This window comes from Mirounga leonina, unplaced genomic scaffold (assembly GCF_011800145.1).
Source record: "Mirounga leonina isolate KUSES-001 unplaced genomic scaffold, KU_Mleo_1.0 Mir_175, whole genome shotgun sequence".
Classification (NCBI taxonomy): domain Eukaryota; kingdom Metazoa; phylum Chordata; class Mammalia; order Carnivora; family Phocidae; genus Mirounga; species Mirounga leonina.
In genome coordinates this window covers 24,941,043-24,956,166 of record NW_023270453.1, presented here as the reverse complement: position 1 = coordinate 24,956,166, position 15,124 = coordinate 24,941,043, and the positions used below count along the sequence as shown (strand labels likewise).

The following is a 15,124-nucleotide window of genomic DNA, read 5'->3' as shown; positions in this document are numbered from 1 at the left end:
GACCATGTGGCAGCTGCCCACTGGGCGAGACCTCACCTCCTAGGACCCATGCAGTGGCCCTGGCTGTCAGGCTGGTAGAATGACGGTGACGGTGACGGACACTCACACTCAAGGCAGGGTTGCGAGCCGTCAGATGGCCCTTGCTCTTGGCGGAAACAACAACACTCTCGGGACCCGGGGCTCACTGGGCCCAGCCTGGGTCACCCCTTCCACTTCACCACGACCTGTGGGGACCAGCGCTGGCCCACCAGGCAGAGGAGGCCCAGGGAGCCGGCAGGCAGAGACAGGGAGACAGTCTGGCCCTGCCCTTCCTTCTGGCCACCGACCAGGGCCTCACGACACGGCCCCACTGGGAACCTGAAGCCAACCTACCATGAAGGTAAGCCCTGAGGGCATGTGGACACCTGATAGGCTCTGCAAGTGGGCAGGGGCTTCCTCCAGACCCCCTCCTCTCTCTGCCCCACACCCCCCAACACAGAAGAAAAAGGCACTTACTGAATGCTCGTCGTGGTCCATGTTCTGGGCCAGAACAGGGCTGAAGGAAACAGGGGACAGGGCTCCCGGCTTCTTCCTCACCGCCCGGATCTGCAGAAGGGCCCGGAAGGCTGTGGCAGAGGGAAGGGCTCACATCAGGCAAGGAGCAGCCAGTTCCAGCACCACTGAGGCCCTCCGGGCTCCAGGGACACCAGCTACCCACCCACCCAACCAAGGTCCTAGAACAAGCCATGTTTCCAAATCAGAGGCAAAACAGAAGTCACAACAGAGCAGCCCGGAAGAGAGACAGATGAGCCAGCAGTGCACGACCCTGGTTCAGGCGGAGCTTCTGGGGCAACAAGCAGGGCGCCACCAGCCTCCCACAGGCTGAACCCTGAACTATACACGCAACAGTGCGTCTGTGTCACACCTGGCGACCAGCTAAAAGCTCAAGGTGTGCCCTGGACACTGGCCAGTCTCCTCCTGAAGTCATACCCAGGGTAGGCAGACATACGTATGTGAACGCCCGACAGCACAATCTCTACACTGGAAAACCAGCAGCAGCAAGAACTGGGAAAATCAATCAGGACGCAGGCTACTGGTCGTCCCAGACTGTCAGTTCCCCTAACAGGAGTGTAACGTTGATGAGAAGTGCAGCTTGCACCCACGGTACACAGCTGCACGCCGTACCAGCACCTGCCAGGGGCACCCATGTCCCCAGTGCTGACGGCAGCTGCTCCAGGCTGCAGGCCTCAGAGACAAGGGCCCCGGGGCCTCCACGCCAGGCCGCGGCCGAGAATGCCCAGGAGACAGGGCCCGTGGGGGAGGCAGGCCTTCGGCCCCCGCTCCCCTGCTCCTAGCCTGTTCCTCCCACGGGAGAGGCTACTGGCCCTGCTGCCTGACCCTCCAGGGCCAGCACGCCGGCCCCCTGCAGCCTCCCCCACCAACCCCTGAGGTCTCATCAGGGCTGGACTCTGGACCCCCAGACCCCACAGCCTCATCCTCTACTTCCACACGCTCGGCCTGCACTGTGGCCTCTGCACACACCCGCCTATCCCAGGGGGACAACAGGTGTAGACCCACCCCTGTGCCTTACTAGGCTGTGAGCCCCAAGACAGTGAGAAGACAGGCATGGCAGCTGGGGCCGCAGGGCTGCGTGGTGACGCACGAATACCCCCAGGAGGCCCCAAGGAGGCCGACCGGCACACTGAGGTGTGAAAGGGCAGGACGGCTTTCTCCAAAAAACCGCCCTCGCTCCTCACCCACACCCTGGGCTCCCTTGCTGCCGGGACCCACCCACCAGCTTGACGCTCATCTTGATCCAGTGGGATTTTCTGCCCTGAGAATGTTTAGATTCCTCCACTAGAGGACAAACACTTGGTTCAGAATTAGCTTTGAGAAAACGTCTGCAGCGCTCCAGGAAGCCCGTCCCTCCTCAGTCAGCTTTCCACCTCACCAGGTCTGGTCTTTAAATCCAAACGTTTTCCACTTAACGGCCGGAGTCACTGGCCAACGTCTATCTGTCCGGGTCCAACGTCACCGCAGGCACCCGCCCTGGCACAGCCTCCCAAGTCTATTTTCGGAGGATGAGAGCCACGCCATGTGCCAGCGCGGTCGCGTGGGTCCCAAGCACCTGTGCCCAAGGTGGGCGGCCTCCAGCCCCCGGCCCCCCGGGCCCCCCACTCACGCAGCCGGCAGATGGGGCAGTTGCTGGCCTGGTAGCGCAACGTGTCCGCGCACGAGTTACACAAGCACAGGTGCCTGCAGGGCAGGATCAGCGTGTCCCGCGGGTCCGACAGGCACACCACACACTCGCTGCTGTTGTCGCTGTTCTCCTCGTCCGACGGCTGTGGGGACACCGAGGGACAAGCGTCAGCGGGCTCCCCAGGGCCGCAGGCAGGGGCCAGGACGGGGGGCGGAGCAGGGAGCTGTTCCTGTCCCCAGCCGGCCAACCGGCGGCCCCCCACTTCCCCAGGGGGAAGCCCAGAGGGCGGAAGAAGGTCACCGTGGAGCAGGACTCCTCGGGAGATGCGGCCCAGAGCCGGCCCAGCCCGCGCCAGCCCCAAGGCAGAGAAGAGAATCAATGCCCCACCCCCAACACACTCTCCAAACCAAGAAACTTGGGTCTCGTTTTACACCTCAGAACCACAGAGAAAACGTGGAAACGACCCAGCAGCACAGAGCGTATCTCGCAGAGGACGCCCACTTACGGGGCTGAAACTGAAAAAAATCAGACAAGTCTAACTCGTCTAATCAAAACTAGTGTCTGGATCAAGAGTCAGTGAACGATGGCCCCACCATGTTTCTGTAAATCAGGCCTGACGGGAGCCCAGCCTTGCCCCCTCGTTTCGGAACAGCTATGCTGCTTGTGCGTTATCTGTGAAATCAGGGCACGGAACAGATCGGACAGACGGCCAGTCAAGGCGAAGACACGCACTCCCAGGCCATTTAGGGGTGGCCAGCCCACCTGTGGTGTTAACGCGGGAAGCACGCTGGGGCGCTCCTTCGAGAATAAGGGCCTGACCAAACTGCCCTCACTTCGGCTTTCAGCCGATCTCAGCTGTCACAGAAGCTCGCATGTAGGACTTCCAGAAACTTCCAGAAACGTTTAAAAAGAGATGGCAGTTTCCCTCGTGCCTTTCACAAACGATGACAAAGGTCCAGGCTGATTCTCTGGCACCCTTCCCTGGCCGGGCCAGACCACAGCTCCATCAACCACGCGCTCTGGCTACAGGCGCACAGGGGCTCACGACTGGGGGGCGGGCCGGCTGGCGAGGGCAGCGCGGGCTCCCCCTGAGGGGGTGCGAAGGGGCCCCACACACCAGGCTGTCCCTGCCCACCTGATGGCTGGCAACCCAATGACATTAACAAGTCAGGGAATTTGCTGGAAAAAGAACAAAATGCCCACAAATTCTGTTAACTCTTCTATTTATTCATTCATTACTGTTACTATTTTTAAGTCATCCCTACACCCAACGTGGGGCTCGAACCTACAACCCCAATATCAAGAGCCGCACGCTCACCGACCCAGCTAGCCAGGCGCCCCTCCCTATTAACTCCTTTAAAAAATTAAGGAAAAATGGGCACCCGGGTGACTCAGTCAGTTGGGCATCTGCCTTCAGCTCAGGTGATGATCCCAGGATCCTGGGATCGAGTCCCACCTCAGGCTACCTGCTTATTGGGGAGCCTGCTTCTCCCTCTGCCCTTCCCCCCTGCTCGTGATTATGCTCGCTCTCTCTCAAATAAATAAAATCTTTAAAAAAATAAATAAAAATAAAATAAAATAAAAAATTAAGGGAAAATGGAGTCTGGTGTCGCAGGGCCTCCCAAGGAAGGCACACACAGGGACTAACTCATCTACCACCAGCCCACGGGGCCCTGGCCAGGGCTGGGGGACCCAGGCAAGCCCGTCCAGGAGCCTGTTTTCATGTAGGTGGAAGGGAAGCTGGGGAGCGAGCTCCTCCTGCCGTCCCAGCAGATACCACAAGCACATACCTTTGTCTCCTGGTTGTTCTTGTTCTCGATGCCGTAGATCTCCTGCAGCAGGTAGCTGACCCGGTCCACCTGGAGAAGAGAGAGGAATCTGGGCACTTGCTAGCCCCCACTTAAGGGCTCCGCTGCACCCACATGGCCCAACGCCACTTTCCAGGGGCCAGGCTCAGGTCCCAGAGCAGGTGTGGTTTGAAATTCTGTCCACCTGCCCCTCAGGGAGTGGGCCCAGTGCCAGGAGAAGGGCGGAGAACCTGCTACTTGCCCAGCCCACCCAGGAGCACGGGCAGTGGGGGGTGGGGGGGGGAGTCCGGTGGTTCTGCCCACCAGGGGGCATGGAGCCAACCTCTATATGGGCCAGGCAACCATACCCCATGCCCACCTTGCCATCCCCCTCACCAGAGAAAAACCACTTTGGACCCACCCTTCACTAGCCGCACAAGAGTGACCAGAGTCAGACCTCACGCTGACCATGTTCAGAAGTGGTCTGAGTCGCTGCATTTCCCACACAGCCCTACAGACGCAAACACTCCGTATCAAGCCAGACAAGACTTGGGGCTACGAGTCAATACTGGGACACGGTGGGCACACGCATGCACCCGAGGAGGCAGAGCCGGATTTCCCAGAGCCCAGACGATGACTCTGCAGAGTGAGACGGTGTGTGTGTGTCTTTTAAATCAAAAGGGGCCACAATATTTCTTCTACCAGACTTACAATTTGCTTCTGCTTTAAAGGTTTCACAGAGAAGCTGCCGTCAACATGCTACAGGGAAGAAAGACAAAGGTGAACTCAGTCAAGCTGGTATCACTTAGCACTCCCACCGGCAAGCTGAAGGCCCTTCCTCGGCTGTTCCACATCCATGGCTGAAGGACGGAGCCCAGCCAGGTCTCTCCAAATGTGGCCCTCTGACTGGGCCTCGAAACTACCTGGAGGTCTGCCTCCTGGGTCCACCCAACTCTCTGGGTAGTGCCCAAGCACACTCAGGCTTACAACCATCGGGCAAGTTCTGACAACAGAGCAGAGCCCCCAACAGCAAGCAGCAGCACCTGGATGGCAAGAACTCACACAGCCCACTTCTGACCCCAAAAGGGCTTGGTTTTGTTGAGAAGACAAACGTACACACGCATATGTATACGGGAAAGCCCAAAATCCTAAAAACTCTAACAACTAAAGAGGGTAAATGTGTCTGGTGGCATCTGGGGAGACACACCGCCCAGAGTTCGAGGTTAATGAAGGTATGAGATCTGAGGGGCGCCTGGGTGGCTCAGCCGTTAAGCGTCTGCCTTTGGCTCAGTTCATGGTCCCAGGGTCCTGGGATTGAGCCCCGCGTCGGGCTCCCTGCTCAGCAGGAAGCCTGCTTCTCCCTCTCCCACTCCCCCTGCTTGTGTTCCCTCTCTCGCTGTGTCTCGCTCTGTCAAGTAAATAAAATCTTAAAAAAAATAATAATAATAATAACATGAAGGTATGAGATCTGAGATCTCGTGACAACGCCAGTTACCCCTCGGAATCAACCTGGGCTCTAAACCGGAAGCGCAGGTGGAGTTTGCCGTCGACGGCCCACCCACCTCACCAGAGAAGCACACAGCAGTTATCATCTCTTCCGACAAGGCCGGGCATGGGGAGTGCAGCCGGTGAGAGAGAAGCCCGCCTTCTGCCCTGGGCGCTCCGTGCCACCACAGCCCCAGGGGCCAGGGGGAGCACAGGACAAATGGGCCACAGGGTCCTTGGGCCCAGCTGTCCTAACTCCCCGGGCAGTCTGGAAAGACCCAGATCACAGGGAGGAGCTGGACGCTGCCCTCAACGCTCTCAAGGCTGCAGACACACACCGGGCTGAGGAAGCATTAGCAGGTTGCCCATGTGTGGTGCAAAGCCCAGAAAAGCAGCCCGAGCCTGGTTTCCTCATGGGGGGCGTCCCTGAACCTTGTCCACCCAGGCCACAGGCTGATGCCGGAAACACTTTACAACTGCAGAGTGCAGGCCAGTGTCAAAGAGCCCCGGGGGGAAGGGGCTGTCAGACATGACATTCTCCAACAGGGGACACACCCCATTACCTCCAGCAAGGGTCTCTGTGAGTAGGGATTTCTTCCCTGCTGCATTAACACACACACACACAACTGCCTGGCCCCCATGAACAGCAGTGATTGGTAACTGGGACAGTCCCTAGGCCCCATGACATCCTAACGCAGAGACAATGGTGAGGCTGACCATTCTCTCCCCACTGCACCCTACATAACGTGGCCACAAAACATGAACAGCTGGGGAGACTGGGGACTGGGGTCTGCATGGAAGAAACGGGAAAACATCTAAGCTCAAATACGCATCAGGCCAAAGGTAATATTAAGTGAATCCTTGCACGTAAATGGCCTCTGTATGAGAGGCACCCACAACTCAGGGACTCCAGGAGGGCCTGGATGTTTTCTTTTTGTACCACAGAGGGTCTGGGGCCATGCTAGACAGGTGGCAGACCCTCAGCAACCCCACCAGCATTCACTGAGCATCTACTACATACCAAGGACACAAATAACAAGGGGCCCAGTTCTGTCCTCAAGGACATCAGAGGGTAAGTACCACAAATGTCTGTCCCGGAAGTCTGAAAGGGCCCAGTGGGGAGTGAGGTCAATGTAGGCCTGCGGGACCGGGTGACACAGCCACCTGGAGGCAGGGCAGAGCATGCATGTGAGGACCAGGCCAGGCTGAGAGGCTCCAATGGGCCTGGTGGGAAAGGCAGGGGTCCTGAGAGGTGACAACCTGGATGATCCGTCCACATCCCACAGAAAAGCTGGTCTGTGATGAGAGCCCTCCACGTGGGTGTCTGGGCCCCTGTGCTGGTAGGTTATAGGGAGTTCCAAATGGCTGGCCTCCCTAGAACACGGCCCCTCGCCACACACTAGATGCCCTTTGAAAACCCTTCCAAAGGTGGTGCTGTCTTGAGGCCTGGCCTCCTGGAGCCCAGAGTAATTGGAGTGCCTCCCACCTGCCCCGACCCTCTGGCACTAGGCCCATCTGGCCAAGCCCTGACCCCAAGTTCAGACTTCTAGTCTCAAAACACCCGCGCTCCCTGGTCACAGGCAGAGGCAGGGTTCCCTGGTCAAGGGCAAAGGCACTTACCTTTTCAAAGGCGGCTAAGAGCACGTGGGCGTGGCCGGTCACTTCCACAACTGCCCGGGAGAGAGAGGAGGGAGCGGTCAGAGCTGGCCTCAACCCCTCCTCTGCCCCTACCCTGAACTTCTCCTTCTGAGCTGGAGCTTCCCTATGCTCTCAGCTGGAGAGCCCAAGCCCACAGGAGGAGCGTCCTCATCTTGCCTTCCTCTGCCTGCGGGGCCCGCTGCTCCCACTAGCCATACCTCCCCCAAAGCGCCTCCACGTGCCGCCTCCTGGCTCTGCACAGAGGAACATTCCGACAGGGCTGAGAAGCCAGGACTCAGCCGGGGGCGGGGGGAGGGGGGGGGCCCATGCTCTAGGCTGAGGGACCGCAGCCCACAGTAGTGGCACGGGAGAGACCCAGCAAGACCGGCAGAGGGAGAAAGGGCCGGTCAGCCAATCAGCGTGGCCTGATGCGCTGACAGCCCCCAGCACGGGGCCCACCCTGCTCTGCGCCTTCTCTGCTGTCTCCCGGCATCCCGCTGAGCGTGGACCACCACAAGCCGAGGCCTGGCTAGCTGCTGTCACCGCGGTGGTGAGTCGCTGGGAAGGAGCTGAGTCGGGAGAAGGAGCTCAAGAGGGGGCCCCGTAGCCCAGCTTGGGGCTTGAACCCCCTGGCCCTAAATGTGCTGAGTGGGCTGAGCTGTCTTTCACCACTTCTGGAATAAACTCCTCCCTGCTGACTGAGGTGAGAAGGGCCCACAGCCCGAAAGGGAGACAGACGAGGAAAGGCCGCTCACCGTCTCCTTCATCCACCACGGCCTGGATGACCACTGGAAACATGCCCCGGTCCAGGTCAAAGTTCAACTGAGGAGAAAAGGAAGCGAGAACAGTCAGACTGAGCTGGAGGGAGGAGGTGCGGTGAGCAGGATGGTGCCGCGGTGGAGCTCACAAAGTCAGACAAAATGGCGAGGGAAGACAAGACAGCTGGCTGTACCTCTTTTTCCCTTTTGGCAAAATCGATAAAAATGATTAAAATGGCAAATCTGTGTAACTTAGTAGCACTAAGTGCATCTGTAAGGCCACGTTAACCACCACCACCATCCATTTCCAGAGCACGCTCATCATCCCAACGGGAACCCTGTCCCCATGACCACACACACACCCTCCCCACCAGGTAAGCCCCACGCCACTTGACGTCCACGGATTTGCCTGGTCTGCACATTTCACGGAAGTCGGACCTCACAGCACGTATCTTTCCCGTCTGGCTTGTTCACTGAGCACGTCTTCGAGGTTCACCGCACACATCAGTGCTTCCTCCCTGGGCTGAGTACTCCTCTGCTGCACAGCCAGACCCTGCTCACCCATTCGCCTGCTAAGGGACACCGGGGCTGTCCCCCTTCAGGCTGCTACGCACACCAAGGGAGCAGACAGCACCAATGGCATCGGTCTGAGCCCCAGGGGACCCGGTGTTCAGCTTCGTAAAGAAAGTGCCTGGCCTGCCCCCCCCCCAAGGGCAGAAGGAAAGTGGCCACAATGTGGCCACACAGCTGGCTGCGTGGCTCCCGGCTGCTCCCTGGCCAAAGGCCACTCTCCTCCCCACACACATCTACCTGGGCATGGTCTCCACATCTGCTCAGCAGCAGGGGCCACAGGCCAGGATCCACAGCACAGACGCGACCAGCTGAGGACACCCCAGGCAGGGCTGCAAAGGGAGGCCCAGAAGGTGCCTGTGGGTCCCAGACTGCCAGTGGGAGGTGGGACTGGGAGGGACCAGGTACTGGGATCAAGACTGGCTCCACCACCTGAGCCTCAGTTTCCCCGTCTGTAAAACAGGGATAAAAGCTGTGCCTGGTGCGCGTGGTGGCTGAGAAAACACGCAGTGAGCACCAGCCATGCAGAGCTTGGCATGTTCAGGCAGCAGGAGCTAAGGGGGACAGTGGCCCAGAAGGGCCTCACGGAGAGACACAGGGCATGGACTCCCAGGCATGCAGGACTCTAGGAACCCATGTGCACACTAGCTCCGTGTGGGGAGGTGGAGGGCGTGTTCAGGCCCCCCAGGACCCAGCCAGGCCTCATACTCGCTGTAGCCTCAGGGTAGAGGGCTGTACCACAGAAATCCAGACTTTGAAGAGGGAAGGGCCCCTCTCTGCAACGCCTGCCTTGCTCTGGGGTGACTCATGGGGGGTGGCAGAGGTCATCACCTGAGACAGGAGATACAAGTCATCCACAGCTATGCAGGGGACAGGGGCCCCTCTGCAAGCCTGTTTCTGTCCTCCCCACCCTGAGTCAGGGCACAGGGGGCCATCCTGCCGTGACCATCCTGCAGTTACCCTGGTGACGTGGACACTGGGTGACGTGCAGGCATTGCCCTTCCAAGGGCTGTAATCAAGCCCAGGAAGGGGAGGGTTCAAGTAAGAGCCCGATGGGGAGCAGAGCTTTGTGCACACAGCCTACTTGCCCCTGCACGTCCGGTCAGTTTCTGGAATAGAATCCCTGGTGCTGCTGGGGGGCAGGGGGCGGTTAACAACAAACTCAGGGCTCTGAGAAGCCACGAGTGACTGGCATTTTCTTTCTCCCTTGCACACTGAGTGCAGCCTCAGCACCAGTCGTGTTTTGCTGGTCCTGGTCTGCGCGGTGGCTCCACCAGCAGTCAGTGACCCGAGCCCTGCTCTCCAGTCTCGCGGGCACACGGGGTGCACAACGGACAGACCTTGGTCTTCCTGTCTTAAGTCATACTGAGACGTGTTTCGGCCGCTCAACCAAAACTGTCCTGACACAGACAATGTCCGAAGGCTCTGTGGCGGCAGGCCTGCTGGCACCTCCTGCTAACATTCACCCGGCGACCACAGCCACGGAGCCCAGGGCAGCGGCCGACGCTCGGTATTCCTTAAACAGACTCGGCAAGGCCTGAGAGAAGACCCGCCCTGGCCAGCCCAGGCTGAGGCTAGGGGAGCGCGATGGAAATGAAGGGACACGGGACCCCAGCTCTCCCTGGCACCAGGGCCCGGCACCGCGCCGCCCTCGAACGCCCAGCCACGACAAGCCTCCACATAGGGAGCTGACACCCCCCACCTGCCAGCCAGTTACGTGACCTGTGCCTCCGAAGATGGCGCCACAGCCACATCACACCGGGGCACCAGGGGCTACAGGGCTCAGGGGGTGAGGATCATCTCCCCTAAAACGCCCCGCACCCGACTCACTCCCTGGAGCTAAGTACGCTGGGGGAGGACAGTGACTTGCGCCCACCCCACAGTCTGAGGGGAACATTTATTTTTAATGCAGAAAGAGAGGCTTTTCTTCGGGGAGAGCAGCTGCCCAGGTCGGGAGGAAGAGCTGGTACTGGCCAGAGCCACACTGGGCTATCCAGCCCAGGCCCCACTCTTCCCCAACGCAAGCACGGGTGGGAGCCTCGCCCATGGCACCTCGGGCTCTCCTGCCCCAGAGGGGCATCCAGAGAAGGGTCTCTGCAAGCCCTAGTCCAGACGGACACCAAGAAATAGAGAAAAGGCAAAGGACAGAAGAGGAGGGGGACATGGCTCTCAGGAAAATAAATGGAAGCCATGAGGAGTTTGGTAGGGAAACCCAGTAAAGAAGCCACTCCAGCCACCAGGCCATCTCCAAGATGTCCACAATATGATTCAAGTTATGCATGTGTGGGAACGGGGAGATACGGGAGATCTCCATGCCTTCCTCTTAATTGTGCTGCGCACTTGAAGCTACTATAAAAAAGTCTTGGGACCCCTGGGTGGCTCAGTCGGTTAAATGTCTGCCTTCAGCTCAGGTCATGAGCCCAGGGTCCTAGGATCGAGCTCGGCAGGGAGTCTGCTTCTCCCTCTCTCTGCCGCTCCCTCTGCTTGTGCATGCGCTCTCGCTCGCTCTCTGACAAATAAATAAACAAAATCTTTAAAAAAAAAAGTCTAGAAAAAATAAAATTAAAGGGGGACTGGGTGGCTTAGTCGGTTGAGCAGCTAACTCATGATTTCGGTTCAGGTCGTTATCTCAGGGTCCTGAGGTCCGGTCCTAAGGTCTAGCCCTGTGCTGGGCCCTGCACTCAGCAGGGAGTCTGCTTCTCTCCCTCTCCCCCTCCCTCTGCTCCTCCCCCTGCCCCCTTTCGCTAAAATAAATTGTTTTAGGGGTGCCTGGGTGGCTCAGTTGTTAAGCATCTGCCTTCGGCTCAGGTCATGATCCCGGGGTCCTGGGATCGAGCCCCGCATAGGGCTCCTTGCTCCGTGGGGAAGTCTGCTTCTCCCTCTGCTACTCCCCCTGCTTGTGTTCCCTCTCTCACCGTGTCTCTCTCTGTCAAATAAATAAAATCTTTAAAAAGGTAAAATAGATAAATTGTTTTAAAAAATAAATTTTTTTTTAAAAGATTTTATTTATTTGAGAGCGAGCGGGCATGAACAGTGGGTAGGGACAGAGGCCAGAGGGAGAAGCAGACTTCCCGAGGAGCAGAGAGCCCGACGATCCTGGGATCATGACCTGAGCTGAAGGCAGACGCTTAACTGACTGAGCCACCTAGGTGCCCCCAAAATAAATTAAATTAAAAAGCAAATCATAGCCAAGAGAAATGAATACATCCACACAAAAATTTGTACAGCATTGTCCATTAATAACCCAAAGCTGGAGACAACCTGAATGCCCACCCACTGATGGACAGATGAACAAAACGTGATCCAACCACACAGGGGAGTGTTATGAACCACAGGAAGGAACAAGGTACTGACACCTGCTACGACATGGACAAAGACACAGTGTTCAGTGACAGAAACCAGTCACAAAAAAAGGTCACATACTCTATGATTCTGTTTATGTGAAACGTCCACAACAGGCAAATCCAAAATGACAGAAAGTAGACGAGTGGCTGCCCGGGGCTGAGGGACTGGTGGCGAGCACAGCGTTTCCTCTGGGGCTGATAAAATCGGATGGCGGTGATGGCTGCACAACTCTGAATACAGACCTTCTGCAACTTACGACAGGGTTACGGCTTGAGAAGCCCCTCATAAGTTGAAATTATCAGAAGTCGAAAATGCACTATCGCACCCTGCAGAACTTAAACGTGCTCGGAACACTGACATCAGCCTACAGTTGGGCAAAATCGCCTCCCATAGAGCCCATTTCATAATGAAGTGCTGAGCAGTATCTCATGTAATATAGTGAATACTGTACTGAAAGAGAAAAACGGGATGGCGGTCAGTTTGTCGGTCGTTTACCCTCGTGAGCGCGTGGCTGACGGGAGCTTCGGCTCCTGCCCCCACATCCCCAGGGAGGACCGTGCTACAGATCACTAGCCCAGGAGAAGATGCAAATTCAAAATTCGAAGTAGTTTCTACTGAATGTGTTATTACTTGAGTGCCATCGTAAAGTCGAAAAAGCAAAGTCAAACCATCTTAAGTCAAAGGACCATCATCTATCTGGTAAATCTTACTGACTGCACACTTTAAAAGGGCAAATTATACGGTATGTGAATTAGATCTCAATAAAATGTTTTTATTTTTATTTTATTTATTTTTTTAAATATTTTATTTATTTGACAGAGACAGACACAGCGAGAGAGGGAACACAAGCAGGGAGAGTGGGAGAAGGAGAAGCAGGCTTCCCACTGAGCAAGGAGTGTGATGCTGGGCTCGATCCCAGGACCCTGGGATCATGACCTGAGCCGAAGGCAGACGCCTAACGACTGAGCCACCCAGGCGCCCCAATAAAATGCTTTTAAAAACAAACTACAGAGGGCGCCTGGGTGGCTCAGTTGGTTAAGCGACTGCCTTCGGCTCAGGTCATGATCCTGGAGTCCCTGGATCGAGTCCCGCATCGGGCTCCCTGCTCGGCGGGGAGCCTGCTTCTCCCTCTGCCCCTCCCCCCTCTCATGTGCTCTCTCTCATTCTCTCTCTGAAATAAATAAATAAAATCTTTAAAAAAAAAAAAAAAACTACAGAATAATATGTATATGGCATGACCGCATCTTTACAACAAACAAATGCACATGGGAAAAAAATCTGGAATATACACACTGAATGGTCAGAAGCGGTTGCCTCTGGAGAAGGAGCTTCAACTGGGGAGCATTTTGTCTTATAAATTCTGTATAACTTGCACATTTTACAACAAGCATACATTACCGTTGTAATCTTTAAATAGGCAAGTCCGGGGAATATGGCTAAAGAAGGGAGGCTGGCATGATGCTGGCGGCCAAGGGGACACCTGCCTGTGTCACAAGACATCCCTGGTTGTCACAGCTGCAGTGGGGGTGCTCCTGACTGACACCTGGCGGCCAGAGGCCAGGGATGCTGCTTGAAATCCCACAGTGCACAGGATGGCCCTCACTTCAGAGAATGACCCGGGTCCCAAGGGTCAACAGCACTGAGGCTGAGAAGCCCTGATTGAGGACAAGTCTGGGTTTGGGGCCTGAGTATCTGTCAGGCCTCGAACACCTGCCAACATCTGCTTCAGCACCTCCGGCAGGCAGCAACACAGGGAGAGGACGTAATAACTTCCAGGACCTTCTATCTATGGCAAGGCTTAGTTTCCCAACCACGGTAATAACTGATAAAGTTTCCACTTAAAAATACATCTAACAGGGGATGCCTGGGTGGCTCAGTCAGTTAAGCATCTGCCTTCGGCTCAGGTCATGATCCCAGGGTCCTGGGATCAAGTCCCACATTGGGCCCCCTGCTCAGCAGGGAGTCTGCTTCTCCCTCTGCCTGGTCTGCCTGCCACTCCCCCTGCTTGTGCTTGCTCTCCTTCTGTCAAATCAATCAATCAATCAATCAATCAATCTTTTAAAAAAATACATAAAAGAAGTGAGCTGATTTTGAGAACACATTAGCTGAGGAGATAATCAGAGAAGGCAAAGACGAGGAAGGGATCCTGGGATAAGTACACCTGAGACAGGCCCATGTGGCTGCCCACCACACCCACTGCGCCTGCCACCACCCCCGCCATGTCCACCATGCCACACACTGACAAGTTGGAATGTGGGCCCCTCATGCTCTAATGGATGAAAGGGGGTGCCCCTATGTGGCGCTTCAGACCGGTTTATGAGCCAAGTGTGCCCCCAGGACAACTGACCTCACTAGGAGTCTGGAACCCAAACTGTCGGCCTGACTCAGCACATCTGCAAATGCGCAAGGATCTGTTCTGTGGCCAAAACGCCAGCCAAGGGACTGCTCTATGAACAGAGGTCACCAAAGTGAGATGCAGCCTCAGCCAAACCCTCCCCACAAGCAACCACAGGGTGGGGGCACCCACTTGTCTGCCCAACCCCCTTTTGCCCACCCAGCCCCCTCCTTTCTTTGGGGAGCAGCTTCCCCCATTCACAGGAGGGTGAGCAGGACCACATGCACCTGCTGGGTATCCCAACCAGGACTGTTGACATGCAGGGATGGAACCATCTGACAGAATGGGACTGGGGGCAGGGCTCCAGTGGCCCCATTCTTCTTTCAGAGGACTTTCTCACCCAAGTGACACAATGGCAGCTTCTGTTGCCTGTCATCAAAGCACCCTGACAAGCAAGCACACACACAGCCAAGAGCAAACACCGTGGCATGCCTTCACCTTCTGACATAGTCCACAAGCCAGAACCTTCCTGCCCAATTCTTATACCACCCATACCCCATTGTCTCCGTTCCTTCCCCCTAAATTTATTTTAGTAATATACGAATGTCTTCTTCAAGAAACCACAGAATTCAGCTAAATGAGAGCAGCCTGATACAAAAGGCCACATACCATATGACTCCATTTATATAAAACATCCAGAAAAGCCAAATCCGTCCAGAAAGTAGATTAATGTAGGGGCTGCAGCTAGGAACAGGGATTAACTATAAGTGGACATTGAGGGACCCTAGTGGAGGATGGAAATGCTCGAGAACTGGATTGTGGTGATCATCACATAATTCATAAATTTACTAAAAAGCACTGAATTATATACGTAAGAGGGTAAGTTTTATGGTACGTAAATTATACCTTAACAGCCCCGTTGTAATAATTCAGACACGTTTACAGTATTGGCACGCACACCGTTCACGTACAGTGTGTACGTGTGTGCGCGTGTGTGTTCTAGAATTCTTTGTCTTCTCCCAAGACC

At 56.2% G+C, this 15,124-nt stretch overlaps 1 protein-coding gene across 5 annotated transcripts in view; it reads right to left on the bottom strand.

The window, feature by feature from the left end:
* Nucleotides 1-15,124, bottom strand: part of MGRN1 (mahogunin ring finger 1) — a 55,107-nt gene that overhangs the window by 12,738 nt on the left and 27,245 nt on the right. For all 5 annotated transcript variants that reach the window (XM_035022188.1, XM_035022185.1, XM_035022187.1 and 2 more), the window contains exons 6-11: nt 7,845-7,911; nt 7,072-7,121; nt 4,678-4,725; nt 3,970-4,038; nt 2,162-2,321; nt 496-605 (exon numbers count right to left, since the gene is read on the bottom strand). In XM_035022188.1, the coding sequence (XP_034878079.1) occupies nt 496-605; nt 2,162-2,321; nt 3,970-4,038; nt 4,678-4,725; nt 7,072-7,121; nt 7,845-7,911 (504 nt within the window). The remainder of the gene's footprint in view (nt 1-495; nt 606-2,161; nt 2,322-3,969; nt 4,039-4,677; nt 4,726-7,071; nt 7,122-7,844; nt 7,912-15,124) is intronic.